Source organism: Pseudorca crassidens, chromosome 9 (genome assembly GCF_039906515.1).
Source record: "Pseudorca crassidens isolate mPseCra1 chromosome 9, mPseCra1.hap1, whole genome shotgun sequence".
Classification (NCBI taxonomy): domain Eukaryota; kingdom Metazoa; phylum Chordata; class Mammalia; order Artiodactyla; family Delphinidae; genus Pseudorca; species Pseudorca crassidens.
Window position 1 is genome coordinate 101961109 of NC_090304.1, and position 13393 is coordinate 101974501.

At 40.2% G+C, this 13393-nt stretch overlaps 1 protein-coding gene across 6 annotated transcripts in view; it reads right to left on the minus strand.

The window, feature by feature from the left end:
* CDON (cell adhesion associated, oncogene regulated) overlaps window positions 1–13393 on the minus strand; it is a 100653-nt gene that overhangs the window by 43646 nt on the left and 43614 nt on the right. For all 6 annotated transcript variants that reach the window (XM_067751504.1, XM_067751501.1, XM_067751502.1 and 3 more), the window contains 5 exons: window positions 13166–13312; window positions 12128–12271; window positions 11211–11498; window positions 8653–8922; window positions 3993–4346 (listed from right to left, as the gene is read on the minus strand). In XM_067751504.1, the coding sequence (XP_067607605.1) occupies window positions 3993–4346; window positions 8653–8922; window positions 11211–11498; window positions 12128–12271; window positions 13166–13312 (1203 nt within the window). The remainder of the gene's footprint in view (window positions 1–3992; window positions 4347–8652; window positions 8923–11210; window positions 11499–12127; window positions 12272–13165; window positions 13313–13393) is intronic.

Sequence of the window (13393 nt, forward strand, 5' to 3'; positions counted from 1 at the left end):
AAAGGACGCCATTCTTCCTTGCTCGACACCAGCATTCCCTCTTTTACAACAGCAATTTGCTAGTGTAACCTCAGAAGATTTTAAGTTGGAGAACAACTTTAACTCTAGTTGGTAAACGAAACACAATGAGTAATGCATTCCCTTGGGAAAAAAGTAAAATAAATAGTAAAGAAAAGGTCAAGAGGCAGGCTATTACCTACTGGGTAGCTAGTCTCCAAAGATATCTCAATATTCACACCCTTGAGCAGTCCCCTCCCACGCTGAATCCCAGCTGCCCTGTGACTCGTTTTAACAGACGCCAGGCCCAAGACAGGCTGCGCTCTTCCAGGCTTAAGCTTTAAGAAGGCCTGGCACCCCTACTGTAGTGCTGCCACATACAGATAGATGCCCAAGCTAGCCGTGGAGAGGGGTGATGGGGGGGGAGGGAGAGGGGGAGAGGGGGAGAGAGGGAGAGGGAGGGGACGTGGGTGAGCACGTATGGTGAGGAGAGAGCAATTTATGAAAACAAACTTCCAGCACAATAAAACCCGAGGGTTGACAGCCTAGTTCCTCTAAAGCACTATTAATACTGGCAATGAAAAGTCTCCTACTTTTGTGGAGGAAGGGAGCTGAGGAAACAACGGCAGAGTTTCTTTTCCACAATGAAGTCGGATTCCTGGTGAAAGGTGGGAGTGTATTAGGAGAGCTACTGCAGTTTCACAGAGAACCGACCAAAAAACAGGACTAACAGTGGCAGGTCGGTTCTCTGGTTCTCTGTTTGTTTAAAAGAGAGAAAAGGTGTCCCAGAAGCGTCCTCCGTCAAAGAAAACAAGAAGCTAGTGGGAAAATAATAGAGAAGAAAACTAATTAAGGTCACTGAGACAGCTTCCAAGTACTGCTCCTGGAACAGTCGTGTTTATCTAGTGAGTCAGAATGTGGGCTGGATGTGAAGGGTGTGGTGGAGAGCCTGTTAATGAAGAGATGGACTCTAGCAAGTAGAGGCAATTAGCTGTGGCTTAGGGCAGTGGACAAGGACCTTTTTATCATTAGTGTTTCATGGATCCTCTGGGCAGGTCACCACCGGGAAGTGGTATTTGGCTGTAGGAGCGTTTGAATACCACACGCCTCAGTTTATACAGAGGCGTGAGAAAAAATGTTATGCTACAGCCTGTGTCTACTGCAGAAGTATCAAAATTCCACTTGTGTTCAGGCTGCAATGAGACTTTTCCATAACTTTTATCAAAAAGGGGATTCAATTAATTTTCTTCTACTATTCCGGATAACAGAATTTGAGCACTCACAGATACTAGATACAATTCATAAGGCCTTCACAGTACTTTCCAAAGGTTCTTCACATACATGATCTCAAGTTATCTTCAAAATAACTCTGTGAAATGGTCAGGAGAGACATCTAGCATTTTTTAAGGTAGAATGTTTTTTGAATTGGAAAAAGATTGATAAAACTCTGGCTTTCGAAGTACTATAACTATGGTAATGTCTATGAATTAATGACTCTGAGTTGAAACCAGTTCAACAGGGAACGGAACCAGATCTGCCAAAGTTGTTCCCACTGTGACCACTCAAACCAGCAACCCCACCCTAAACTATTTAGGACCCCAGGCCAACTCCCATTATAGTTTTGAAAAGTTACAACTCACTCTACAAATATTTGTACATCCAGGACCTCAAAAACCCAAGGTCTCTGGAAAGAAAAAAAGGTGGGGGAGAGAGTCATCTTGCTTACCTCCCCCCTTCATAACAAATAAAGTAAAGGCTGCCAGCATGCTAGAATTTAATAATAAGCTCAGATTCCCATGGGAAGAAGTGGGTTGTTATGTGCTGTTCTGAGCTTTAATAGACTCAGCTAGACTTCAGTAATTACTATAGAGCACGTAAAAGAAGCAACGAAGGACCACTCAGGTAGGATGTAGCTCATGGGGTTACTATACATAAAAAATGGTATTTATCAAGACATAAAATCCTGGGAGTAGGGGGATCTTAAAGATCTAGAAAGATCGAATCTAAACAAGTTATGTATCTTCTAAGGGCTTCAGATTTCTCATATTTAAAGTGAGGGGCTTCCCTGGTGGCGCAGTGTTTGAGAATCTGTCTGCCAATGCAGGGGACACGGGTTCGAGCCCTGGGAAGGGGAAGATCCCACATGCCGCGGAGCAACTAAGCCCGTGAGCCACAACTACTGAGCCTGCGCGTCTGGAGCCTGTGCCCCGCAACAAGAGAGGCTGCGACAGTGAAAGGCCGCGCACCGCAATGAAGAGTGGTCCCTGCTTGCCGCAACTAGAGAAAGCCCTCGCACAGAAACAAAGACCCAACACAGCCAAATAAATAAATAATAAATAAATAGAATTTAAAAAATAAATAAATAAAGTGAGGCAGTTAGACAACTAGGTACTTACCTAGTTCCATCAGCTATGACTGTGATGTCTATGGCTCCCTTTACCCTTTATTTACATAATCACTTCAGGGGGGTCCAGTGGTTAAGAATCTGCCCTCCAATGCAGGGGACACCGCAGGTTCGATCCCTGTTTGGGGAACTAAGATCCCATGTGGCGCGGGGCACCTGAGCCTGTGCGCCACACCTGCTGAGCCCGCGTGCCACACCTGCTGAGCCCACGCATTCTGGAGCCTGCACACCACAAATAGAGAGCAGCCTACGTGCGGCAAAGAAGAGCCCGCATGCCACAACGAAAGATCCCGCAGCCCGCAACTAAGACCCGACACAGCCAAATAAATAAATAAATTTTAAAAAATAAAAATTTTAAAAGAAAATCATTTCAGCCAAATGATACCCAAGCAGTGCCCGCATGACAGCTGTCTTACGGCTACAACAACATTGAGCAGAGCCACCCCTATTTCTGCTTAGCAGAACAGATATATAAACACACACACATACACATACATATACACATCCATATGCGTGTATAAATTTATGCAACACTTAACTACCTTCTTTATTTAAGGATTATTAAGGTCTACTAGTATCAGTAACTATTTCTTCTTCCCTAAACACTACCAGAAGGGATAATTATAATTTAATAATAATTAGATAGTAATAATTGTAACTTAATACGTAGTATTTATTGAAGGCATTCTACTTCCAGACATCATTCTAAGCACTTTACAGGTACAGACTCCTTGAATCCTCACACCAGCCCTATGAGTGGGGCACCCTCACCAATGCCCCCTGATATAAGATTTGGATGTGGATTAAGTCAAATTTGAATTAATTTGAATAATACTGATATTCTATATACCAGTACTCCAAATTAAGTCATCATCACCCCAAATCAGTAAAATATAAAGAATATTAGGGCTTCCCTGGTGGCACAGTGGTTGAGAGTCCGCCTGCTGATGCAGGGGACACGGGTTCGTGCCCCGGTCCGGGAAGATCCCACATGCCGTGGAGCGGCTGGGCCCGTGAGCCATGGCCGCTGGGCCTGCGCATCCGGAGCCTGTGCTCCGCAATGGGAGAGGCCACAACAGTGAGAGGCCCGCGTACCACAAAAAAAAAAAAAAAAAAGAATATTATATTATACACCCTATTAGAACAATAACTTTGAATACGGTTGAGGCAAATATACAGATGGGTGTTGTTTGACAGTACACAGGACTCAACATTCCCAATAAAAGCCAACTCTTTAGACTGAATACTAACCTTACTAAGGGCCCACCTGAAAATATTTGCAACGATATTTTCAGCTTAGAAAACCAAAAGTATTAATGCCCCAAAGAGGTCATACCTTGGGCTTGCTCCCAAATGAAAGTGTCCTATAGAGCAACGACAAGCTTAACAAACCCACCAGAAGTGGAGACCAAAGTTCATCTGGTTCGCATAAGGCCAAATACCAAAAAATGCAATTCTACGTTTCACTGTTGTTGGTAAATACATATATATTTAGAGGTTGCTAGACTCATTGAAATCTACTTCCAATCACTTTATCCCCTACTGTCAAAGGAAACCATTCACCTGGGAAAAGATACTAATGGCAACTCACCAACAGCGAGGATGGCTTCCGACCGTGTGGTGCCGTGTGCGTTTGCAGCTTCGCAGGTATACTTCCCAGCGTGTTCCCGAGTAACAGCCTGAATATACAGAGAGCTTGAGCCAGCCTGGGACATGATGAAGTACACAGGCTCCAGGTCAGAACCCCCAGGTCTTGATAAGTGTGGTTTTCGGGATTTAGATCTAAGAACTTGAGACAAATGGCTGGTTATCAGTCCATGCCCGTCGTACCAACGAATGGCTGGAACCGGCACCCCGGTGGCATTGCAGGAGAAAGTCACGGAGCCTCCAGAGGCCACCTCTGCACTTGCTGGTGCCGTAATTATAACAGGCTTGAGTCCACTGTCTGTTAAAAAAAAGTAATTCACGTAAATTAAGAACATTATAGTATCTACAATGCAAAATGATTTCATCCTATTACGTAAATGTTGTGTCGTGCGCAAGTAGCTGTCTTAGAAACATCTTTTATATGTGTGTTTCTAAACAGTGTTTTACATGCAGAACAGTGTGGTGAACATGTGCATTCACTGAAGGAACAGTGCTTGCAATGTCGTTAGCAAGTAGTAATGATCATAGTCACGATTAGAACAAAGATATCTCCTTCCTTGTTAGTTTGCTTCTCAACTTTCACCAAGTAAAGCAGTCAATCAAAAGTAGAATTTTTCATCGTGTGGGCTCCTAGACATTTCCCACATAGGTTGCCTGTCCTTCAGAAAGAAAGGAATGTATATAAAGGAATCCACAGAGAGTTTTCCAGTTTGCATCCTCAGCGCATCTGACCACTGTAAATCCAGAACACGTGAGGCCAAAACCTCAGACTTTAACATGAAAAAGGTGTAAAGAAGTATAAAACTAAATAATAGTCCTTCAAAAAGACAGTCAATTCCAGGGCGCAAAAATCTGATCCCAAAAATCCTGGGAGAAAAACCTGTTCTGAATTACGGTTGACAAACATATTTCTGACCAAATACACGAACAAAGTTTTGTTTCTAAACAAGTGGCACCGACTCTTTCCTTCTGGTCTCAGGTATTTTTTTTGGGGGGGGGCGGTATTTTTAAGTGATCTCACAATGGAATATCGATTACAAATGACATTTTCTCCAGCACATCTTTCTCCTTTTCCAGTCCTACTTCCTGTGTTTGACGAAGTCTATCAACAATGATCAGATTTCTGAATTTTTACTAATCTAAGAACTGTAAAATGCTTTCATGGGTCGTAACCTGCATTTCCCTCAGTACTAATGAGGTTGACTATCTTTTCACATATTTATCTGCCACTCATTTTTCCTCCTCTGTCAAATGCATTTTGTCCATTTTCCTATCGGATCCTTTATCCTTTTTGTAATGGTTCTGAATTCTTTGTAAGTACTAGGTACTGCTCTTTTGCTAGTTACATATGTTACTAGCATCTTCTCTCAGTTTATTGCTTTGCTTTTCATTTTTAATGGTATCTTTAAAACATAAGGATGCTTTAATTTTAATGTAGTCATACCAATCTTTTCTTAAAAATTAGCCTAAAATGTCTTGTTGAAAAGTTTTACCCAGATCATATAGAGATTCTTCTATATTTTCTTCAAAAACTTTGCCATTTTGCCTTTCATATATAGGTCTTTAATCCACTGGAAATTTGTCTTTGTGTACAATGTGAGTTAGAGATTTAATTTCTTCTCCATTTTGATAACCAATTATCCTACATCAACTCTTGAAATGGATATCCTCCCCTTGGTGATCTGCAATGCCACCTAAGTCAAATCCTTAGTGCAAATCCTTGTTGGTGGTCTCTGTCTTGTTCCAAGAGTCTATTTGTCTGTTCCTGCACCAATAATACAACACTGTCTTAATTACTATAGATTTTTGTGTATATTCTAATATCTGGTAAAGCAAGGTCCCCACTTTCTTGTTCTTCTTCTTTTAGAGTGTCTTTTAAATTACTTTTTCTGTCTGTTGCTAATTGTAATGGTTAATTTTCTGTGTCAACTTGACTGGGCTAAGGGATGCCCAGATAACTAGCTGTGTTTGTGAGCGTGTTTCCAGAAGAAATTAGCATCTGAATTGGTAAACCGAGTATAGCAGATGGCCCTCTCAATGTGGGTGGGCACCATGCAATCCGTTGAGGGCCTCAGTAGAACAAAAACGCAGAGGAAGCGCGAATTCTCTCTATGAGCTGAGCCATCTTTCTTCTGCCCTAGGACACTGGACATCAGTGCTCCTGGACCTCTGGCTTTTGGACTTAGGTTGAGACTTATACCATCACTCCTCCTCCCACAGCTCAACTGCATCATTGGCTTCCCTCCTTCTCCAGTATGTAGATGGCAGACTTGTCCTCCATACCTGTGTGAGCCAGTTTCTATAATAAATCTCCTCCTATGTGTATATCATAGATCCTCTTGTGTTTTGTTTCTCTAGAGAAACCTGGCTAATACACTCGTACATAGAAAGGCAACATTCTTGTTTATTGGTCTTTATCCAGCCACCTTGCTAAAAGCTTTTATTATTTCTAACAATTTGCCAACAAACTATTGAGGATTCTCTATATTGACAACCATAGCAGCTGTGAATGAATAACGACTGAGTTTTCTTTCTCTCTTACCCTTACATCTTTCATTTCTTTTTCTTGTCATTCTGTACTGATGCGAATCTCCACTATGATGACAACTAAAAGAGATTTTAAAGGGAATGCTTAAACATTTCACCATTAAAAGTAATGCTTCCTGTGAGTTTTTGTTAGATACTCTATCAAGTTAAGAAAGTTCCTTCTATTTCTGTTTTCCTAAAAGTGTCTATCATAGATACTGAATTATGTCAGATGTTTTTTTGCTTCTATGGAGATAATCATATTGTTTTTCTCCTTTATTCATTAAATAGGATGAATAATACTTTAAATTTTCTGCTTGATTACTGGAATAACTCCTTAGTTAAACTTTATCTTTACTGATCCTATTTTATCTTCATTTTCTATTTAATTGATTTCTGCCCGTATCTTTATTATCTCCTTTCTTCTGTTTTCTTTAAATCTATTCTCTTATTTTACGTAGTTCACTAGTTTTCAGTTTTACTAGCTTTCTTTTATAAGCCTTTAAGGCTATAAATTCTATGTTCCTTTTTCCTATATCCCACACAATTTGACACTCATTATCACTGAAAGAATTTTAAATTTCCATTATGATTTTTGACCCAGCTATTGAGAAATATAATTCTGTTTCCAAATACATGCCATTTAAAAATTATTTTTTGTTATTAACATCTAAATTAATTGCACCAAGTTCAGAGAATTGGTCTCTATCATCCTGATTCTTTGAAATTTGAAATATTTATAACTCTCAGACAAAAGATTAATTTCCCTAATATATAAAGAACTCCTATAAAAAAGAAAAAAGACCAACAACCTAATTTAAAATGGGCAAAAGACAATGAACAGGCAATACACAGGAAAGCAAATTCAAATGGCTCATAAACACATGATGAGATGCCCAACTTCATTCATAATAATAAAAAATATATAGATCAAAAGGTACTTTTTTTTTTTTTTTTTTTTTTTGCAGTACACGGGCCTCTCACTGCCGTGGCCTCTCCCGTTGCGGAGCACAGGCTCAGTGGCTATGGCTCACGGGCCCAGCCGCTCCACGGCATGTGGGATCTTCCCGGACCGGGGCACGAACCCATGTCCCCTGCATTGGCGGGCGGACTCTCAACCACTGCACCACCAGGGAAGCCCAAAAGGTACTTTTTTAAAAACCTATCAGATTGGCAAAGACTAAACAGAAATTTTGACACCACCACACCTTGGTGAGGATATGTGGAAACATTGCTAGTGGGAGTGTAAACTAGTAACTATTTTGGAGAGCAGTGATATCTATCAAAATTACCAAGACATACATGCTTTTATTCAGCAAGTTCATTTCTAGGAATTTATGCTAGAGATATTCACACATGTGCAAAATAATCTATGTAGAAGGACATCCATTGTAGACTTCTTGTAATAGTGAAGGATTAGAAACAGCTATCAATGAGGTACTGGTCAAATCATCACAACTATACAACGGAAGACTAAGCAGCCATTTTTAAAAAGAAATGAAAATACTCTTTAATGTACCATATGAGAAGATGTCCAAGATATGTGTGAAGTGAAAAGTTCAAGGTAATTTTTAAGGTAAAATTCAAGGAAAAATTTTTAAGGAAAACTTCAAGGTAATTTATATGAATGCTACCACCATTTACGTTCCAAAAAAAAAAAAACAGACATTGTTATTAAATGCACACAAGCTCACATGTTATATGAATTGATTACACACATGCACACAAGGATATTCAAGAAAATGAGAAAACTCGTTAGTTCTAAAGAGAAATCTGGCTGGCTGGGGAACATGAGTGAGGCTTTTACCATGTGCTTTTCAAAATTATGGCTTTTCAAAACTATGCAGTATCTGTTGAAAAAATATTATAAAAAAAATTTTTAAATGAGCGTGATTAAATAAGGTTGCTTCTTCATGGAAATGCCTACCTGCAACAAGAAAGGAACATGGAAAATGAACACTGCTCTGTTATGGTGATAGGATTATTTCCTTTTTTGTAAAAATGATTTAATTTTTAACCAGAACAAAACCCCATCTGTAAAGTAAAATCTCCTATGATTACATGACCTAAAAGCCTACCGTTTTCAATTTCCAGTCTCCCAGTAGACTGCGTAAATCCAATCCCATTATCTGCTACACACTGATACAGCCCAGAATCTTCCATGGTAACACCCCTGATTTTCAATCCATTTCCCACAGTCAGATGTCGTGGGGAACGACGAATGGGCCGTGCGTTGTGAAACCAGGTACGGTTGGGGGTTGGGTTCCCATGAACTTCACACGTGAATTGCACCGTGGCACCCAGAGACACTGTCTGATCCTGCAGTCCTTTAGAAATGGAAGCATGTTCTAAAAATAAAACAAATAAGAACTAATGAGAACCTACTGTAGAGCACAGGGAACTCTACTCAATATAATGACCTATATGGGAATAGAATCTAAAAAAGAGTGGATTACATGTGTATGTATAATTGATTCACTTTGCTGTACACCAGAAGCTAACACAACATTGTAAATCAACTATACTCCAGTAAAAACTTAATAAAAAATAAAATAAACATAAATTAAAGTCTAGCCCTCAAGATGTACTTTTTAAATTATCACATGAGTCATACAAACTCTCCTCAAGAACTAGTTGAAACCGAATTGTATTATTTCCTCACATTCTCCCATCCACCATGGTCATCAAGAAAAAATTAGAAATGTATTTACTTTCCTCCAATAGGATAAACCATATGTTACTAAAACATTATAGCCTCTTTTTATAGATCTCTCCTCCCACTTAACCACCCTCCGCCAACCCAACAAATGCACACACACATATATACATGCAGAGTTTCTAATCTTTGGCTTCTCTGAGCGTTTGTTCCAGGTGATCTGTTTGAAATAAAGTAATCATTTCCCTGGATTTCACACTACGCAAAAGCCAAAACAGAAGAATGCTTATTTGGAAGTTAAATTCTTTTTATGCTCAATTCTGCTTTGAGGTTACATGTATTCTGGGCAAAAATTTTCCTTTCGTATCCATCAAGTCACTTTTTTTAACATCTTTATTGGGGTATAATTGCTTTACAATGGTGTGTTAGTTTCTGCTTTAAAACAAAGTGAATCAGTTATACATATACATATGTTCCCATATCTCTTCCCTCTTGCGTCTCCCTCCCTCCCACCCTCCCTATCCCACCCCTCCAGGCGGTCACAAAGCACCTAGCGGATATCCCTGTGCCATGCGGCTGCTTCCCACTAGCTATCTACCTTACGTTTGTTAGTGTATATATGTCCATGACTCTCTCTCGCCCTGTCACAGCTCACCCTTCCCCCTCCCCATATCCTCAAGTCCGTTCTCCAGTAGGTCTGTGTCTTTACTCCTGTCTTACCCCTAGGTTCTTTATAACATTTTTTTTTCTTAAATTCCATATATATGTGTTAGCATACGGTATTTGTCTTTTTCTTTCTGCATCAAGTCACTTATTACCTGGACAGAGTACATCATGTATCGGCATTTGTAACATATGTCCAAATTAAATGACCATGCATATTAATCTAGTCCTAATTAGCATTAAATTTTAAAGCCCACTTGCCATGCACTTGTATTAATTCCAGTGTAACCTATGTCAGGCCACTGTTGCACATAAACAGGTGTAGAAGCTTTACAAAAACTATATTTACTATGAAAACTTTTTTTTTCCAGTTTTCATGAAAATCTATTTTGATAAAGGAAAACATTTTTGCTGCTACACATGACAGTGAGATAGGTAGCTGGAAGAAAGGAATAGCTTTGAGATAAATAGTATATATAGAAATATGGGTGAAAATAACACAAATTTTATGAGCCAGCTAGAGTGAAAGCATTCCAAAAGGGAAAATAAAATGAAATGATTTCTTTTTGAGATGACATTTTCTAGTCAGTACTCTGTCTTAGTTACGATTACTGGACACTACACACTGATACAGCCCAGAATCTTGCATCCTGTTGAATTCCAGTCTCTTTCCTCCACGTCATCGAGAAGGAAGAACCAGCTCTGTCAATAAGTCCCCTACATATGAACCAGTTCCATTCCGAGAGAGCGTTCGTAAGTTCAATTTGCTCATAAGTCCAACAAAGTTAGCTTAGGAACCCTACTAACAATCGGCTATATAGTATAGGACCAGCTACACCACCACTGCTTTTACACTTGCTTCAGGACATCCTGGGCTTGAAATAAAGATACTGTACTACTGTACTCTATATAGTACTGTACAGTACACAAAAGCACAGCCACGTGTAGAGGATGCACACACGTGACAACGTACACCAGACACGTGAACTAACTTACGTGATTAGACATGCGAACGCACGTTTGCATCTTTGAAAGTTTGCAACTTGAAGGCTCGTATGTAGGGGACTTACTGTATTGTGTAACCAGGTTGGGGGTGAGGTTCCCAAGAACATCCCAGGTGAAACTCTCTGTGCCACCCAGAAACACTGCCCAACTCAGCAGTCCTTTAGAGAAATGAAGCTCATTTTGGTACTGGGGTAGCTATTTCTAGGTAGTCTCTATTCCATTTATGGTTCACAAATAGATCTTCCACTCAAACATCAGTTAGACCAGAAAAATAGCCTGACTTGAAAAAACACTTAACAAGTAACATCTTACCAAGTACATTCACCACGTAAGTCACGTGTTTGGTGTCTCCAGACTTGTTTCCCACCACACAGGAGTAGTTGCCGGAGTCCGCCGGATCAATGCTGTCCGTGGCAAGATGCGAATACAACCTTCTCCACTTGCTTCCAGGCACAGCGTCCTGACCGTCCTTCAGCCAGTGCACATGAGAAGCTGGGATCCCACTTACCACACACTCCAGGGTCACAGGGCTACGAGAGAGAACAGCTAATGCCTGTGAAAGGGCGGGGTGAAGAATGTGAAAGTCATCTGAAGAAGGGCCTGGAGAAAGAAGGGAAAATAAAAAATCATGATTCTTATGTATTCACTTCCACCCTCTTCCTTAGCAAAGCTGTGAGCTTCCCCATCTTCCCATTTATTCTTCTTTACACTATGAGGTCCTGTTTGGTAACTAAATCATTTTCAGTTGAGAATTAAATTTAAAAGCCTTCATGATCCTTTAGAGCTACTCCTGAATTAGCAGTTTGGAAATGTTGAATTTCTCAACAAGTATGTGGACTGTTACTTAACTATGCTTTGACTCTTGGTGCCACTACAACTTATCGTATCTCAAAGAGAACAGATAAATATTTTTTTGTAATTCACAGCCACCAATTTGATTACCACTGATACAAAGTGATATTTGCTCACTAATTTCTTTTTATTTGAGCAAAGGGCAAAGTTCTCCACATGAATTCTATCCTGTCATCTTGACCAAAATTCTCTTCTAAGAAGTCATTATATTTTTAAAACATATACAGTACTATGCTATAATGCACTTCTGCATGTAAAGACTTTCTCGTGATAAACAAACAGGATCTGAAAGAAAAAGGAACTCCCACCTCCCAACTTTTTATGAGAAATGCTTCTGAGGACTCTTCCCAGTGACCACGATTCCCCCAAATACTTACGACTCACAAGGAGCTTTTGGCCAATGGGTTCAACTTTTAATTCATGTGTGACAGGATTAAAAGCTGCACATTTATATGATCCCTTGTCCTCTAAGGATACATTCAAAATCTGAAGATTCCCTGATGGAAGGATTAAGTAATTCTCTGAGGAAGGAAGGGAATGCAGTTAGGTCTCTCTCTTTATGAAGGACGCAAGTTAAGACCAACAAAGGTTGATAGTTACGCTTTAAATGTAGACGTGACATGAGCAGCAAATAAGCAATCGGGGAAAATCCATTAAATGAAGGAAAAGGAAAGTCAAAGCAGAACAAAAAAAGTCAACAGCACTACAGTAACAGAATCAAACCCATCAGAGCCCCACGGCAACAGATCACTCCCTGAGAACACCACAGCACAAGAAACATATTTAGACAAAGATACAACGACCGCAGCTGCCACTTTGGGCAAACCCCTGCCTGCAGCACTGACCACCCAGTAGTCATTCACGTCTTCATTCATTTCTTCTCAACAATATGTACTGAGACCCTATTTTCTGCCAACAATGGCCTGTGCACAAGTGATACAACAATGAAGCGAGCAGATAAAGCAAGCCCTGCACTCATGCTGCCAGTGCTCCGATGCAGGAACAAGGCGGCAGAGAAAGGGACAAACGACAAACAAGCAGACAGTCATACGTATGACACAGGGCTACGGAAAACGAAGTTGAATAAAGCGGACAGAGCAACACAGCACATCATTTCAGATAGTGCCATGAGGGCGATCTTCTCAAAGGAAGTGATATCTGAGTAGATTCCTGAATGAGTTGAAGGAGTGAGCCTCGGGGGTGCGGGGTTGTAATCATTTCTGTACTGTCTTCTGTACTATGTTCTATTTCATACTGTAACCATGTGTCTAAACTACTCCACTTGACTCCCAACAGTAGACACAATATATCTTATGTGTTTCTGTGTCTACAGCCCCTAGCACACAGAGCTTAACGGTAGTTGGTTAATCACATTTGTTCTCTGGGTGCCCTTGGCTTGTCGTAAGAGGTCTCACCTGTGGAATGTTTCAGCCACTTTCCCCGGATTTTATAGCGCACCTCAGCTTTGGGGTTACTATCTGGTACCTTGCAGCCAATGAAACCAGTACTTTTTTCTTCTGCTGTAATAACGTGCTTTGTTGATGAACCAAAATCACCAAGAACTAAAAGAAATAAGTAGATAGATAAATAAATAAATGTAAATTTGAACTCTCTTTCCCAAAGGAAATTGTAAAGCTAGAAAC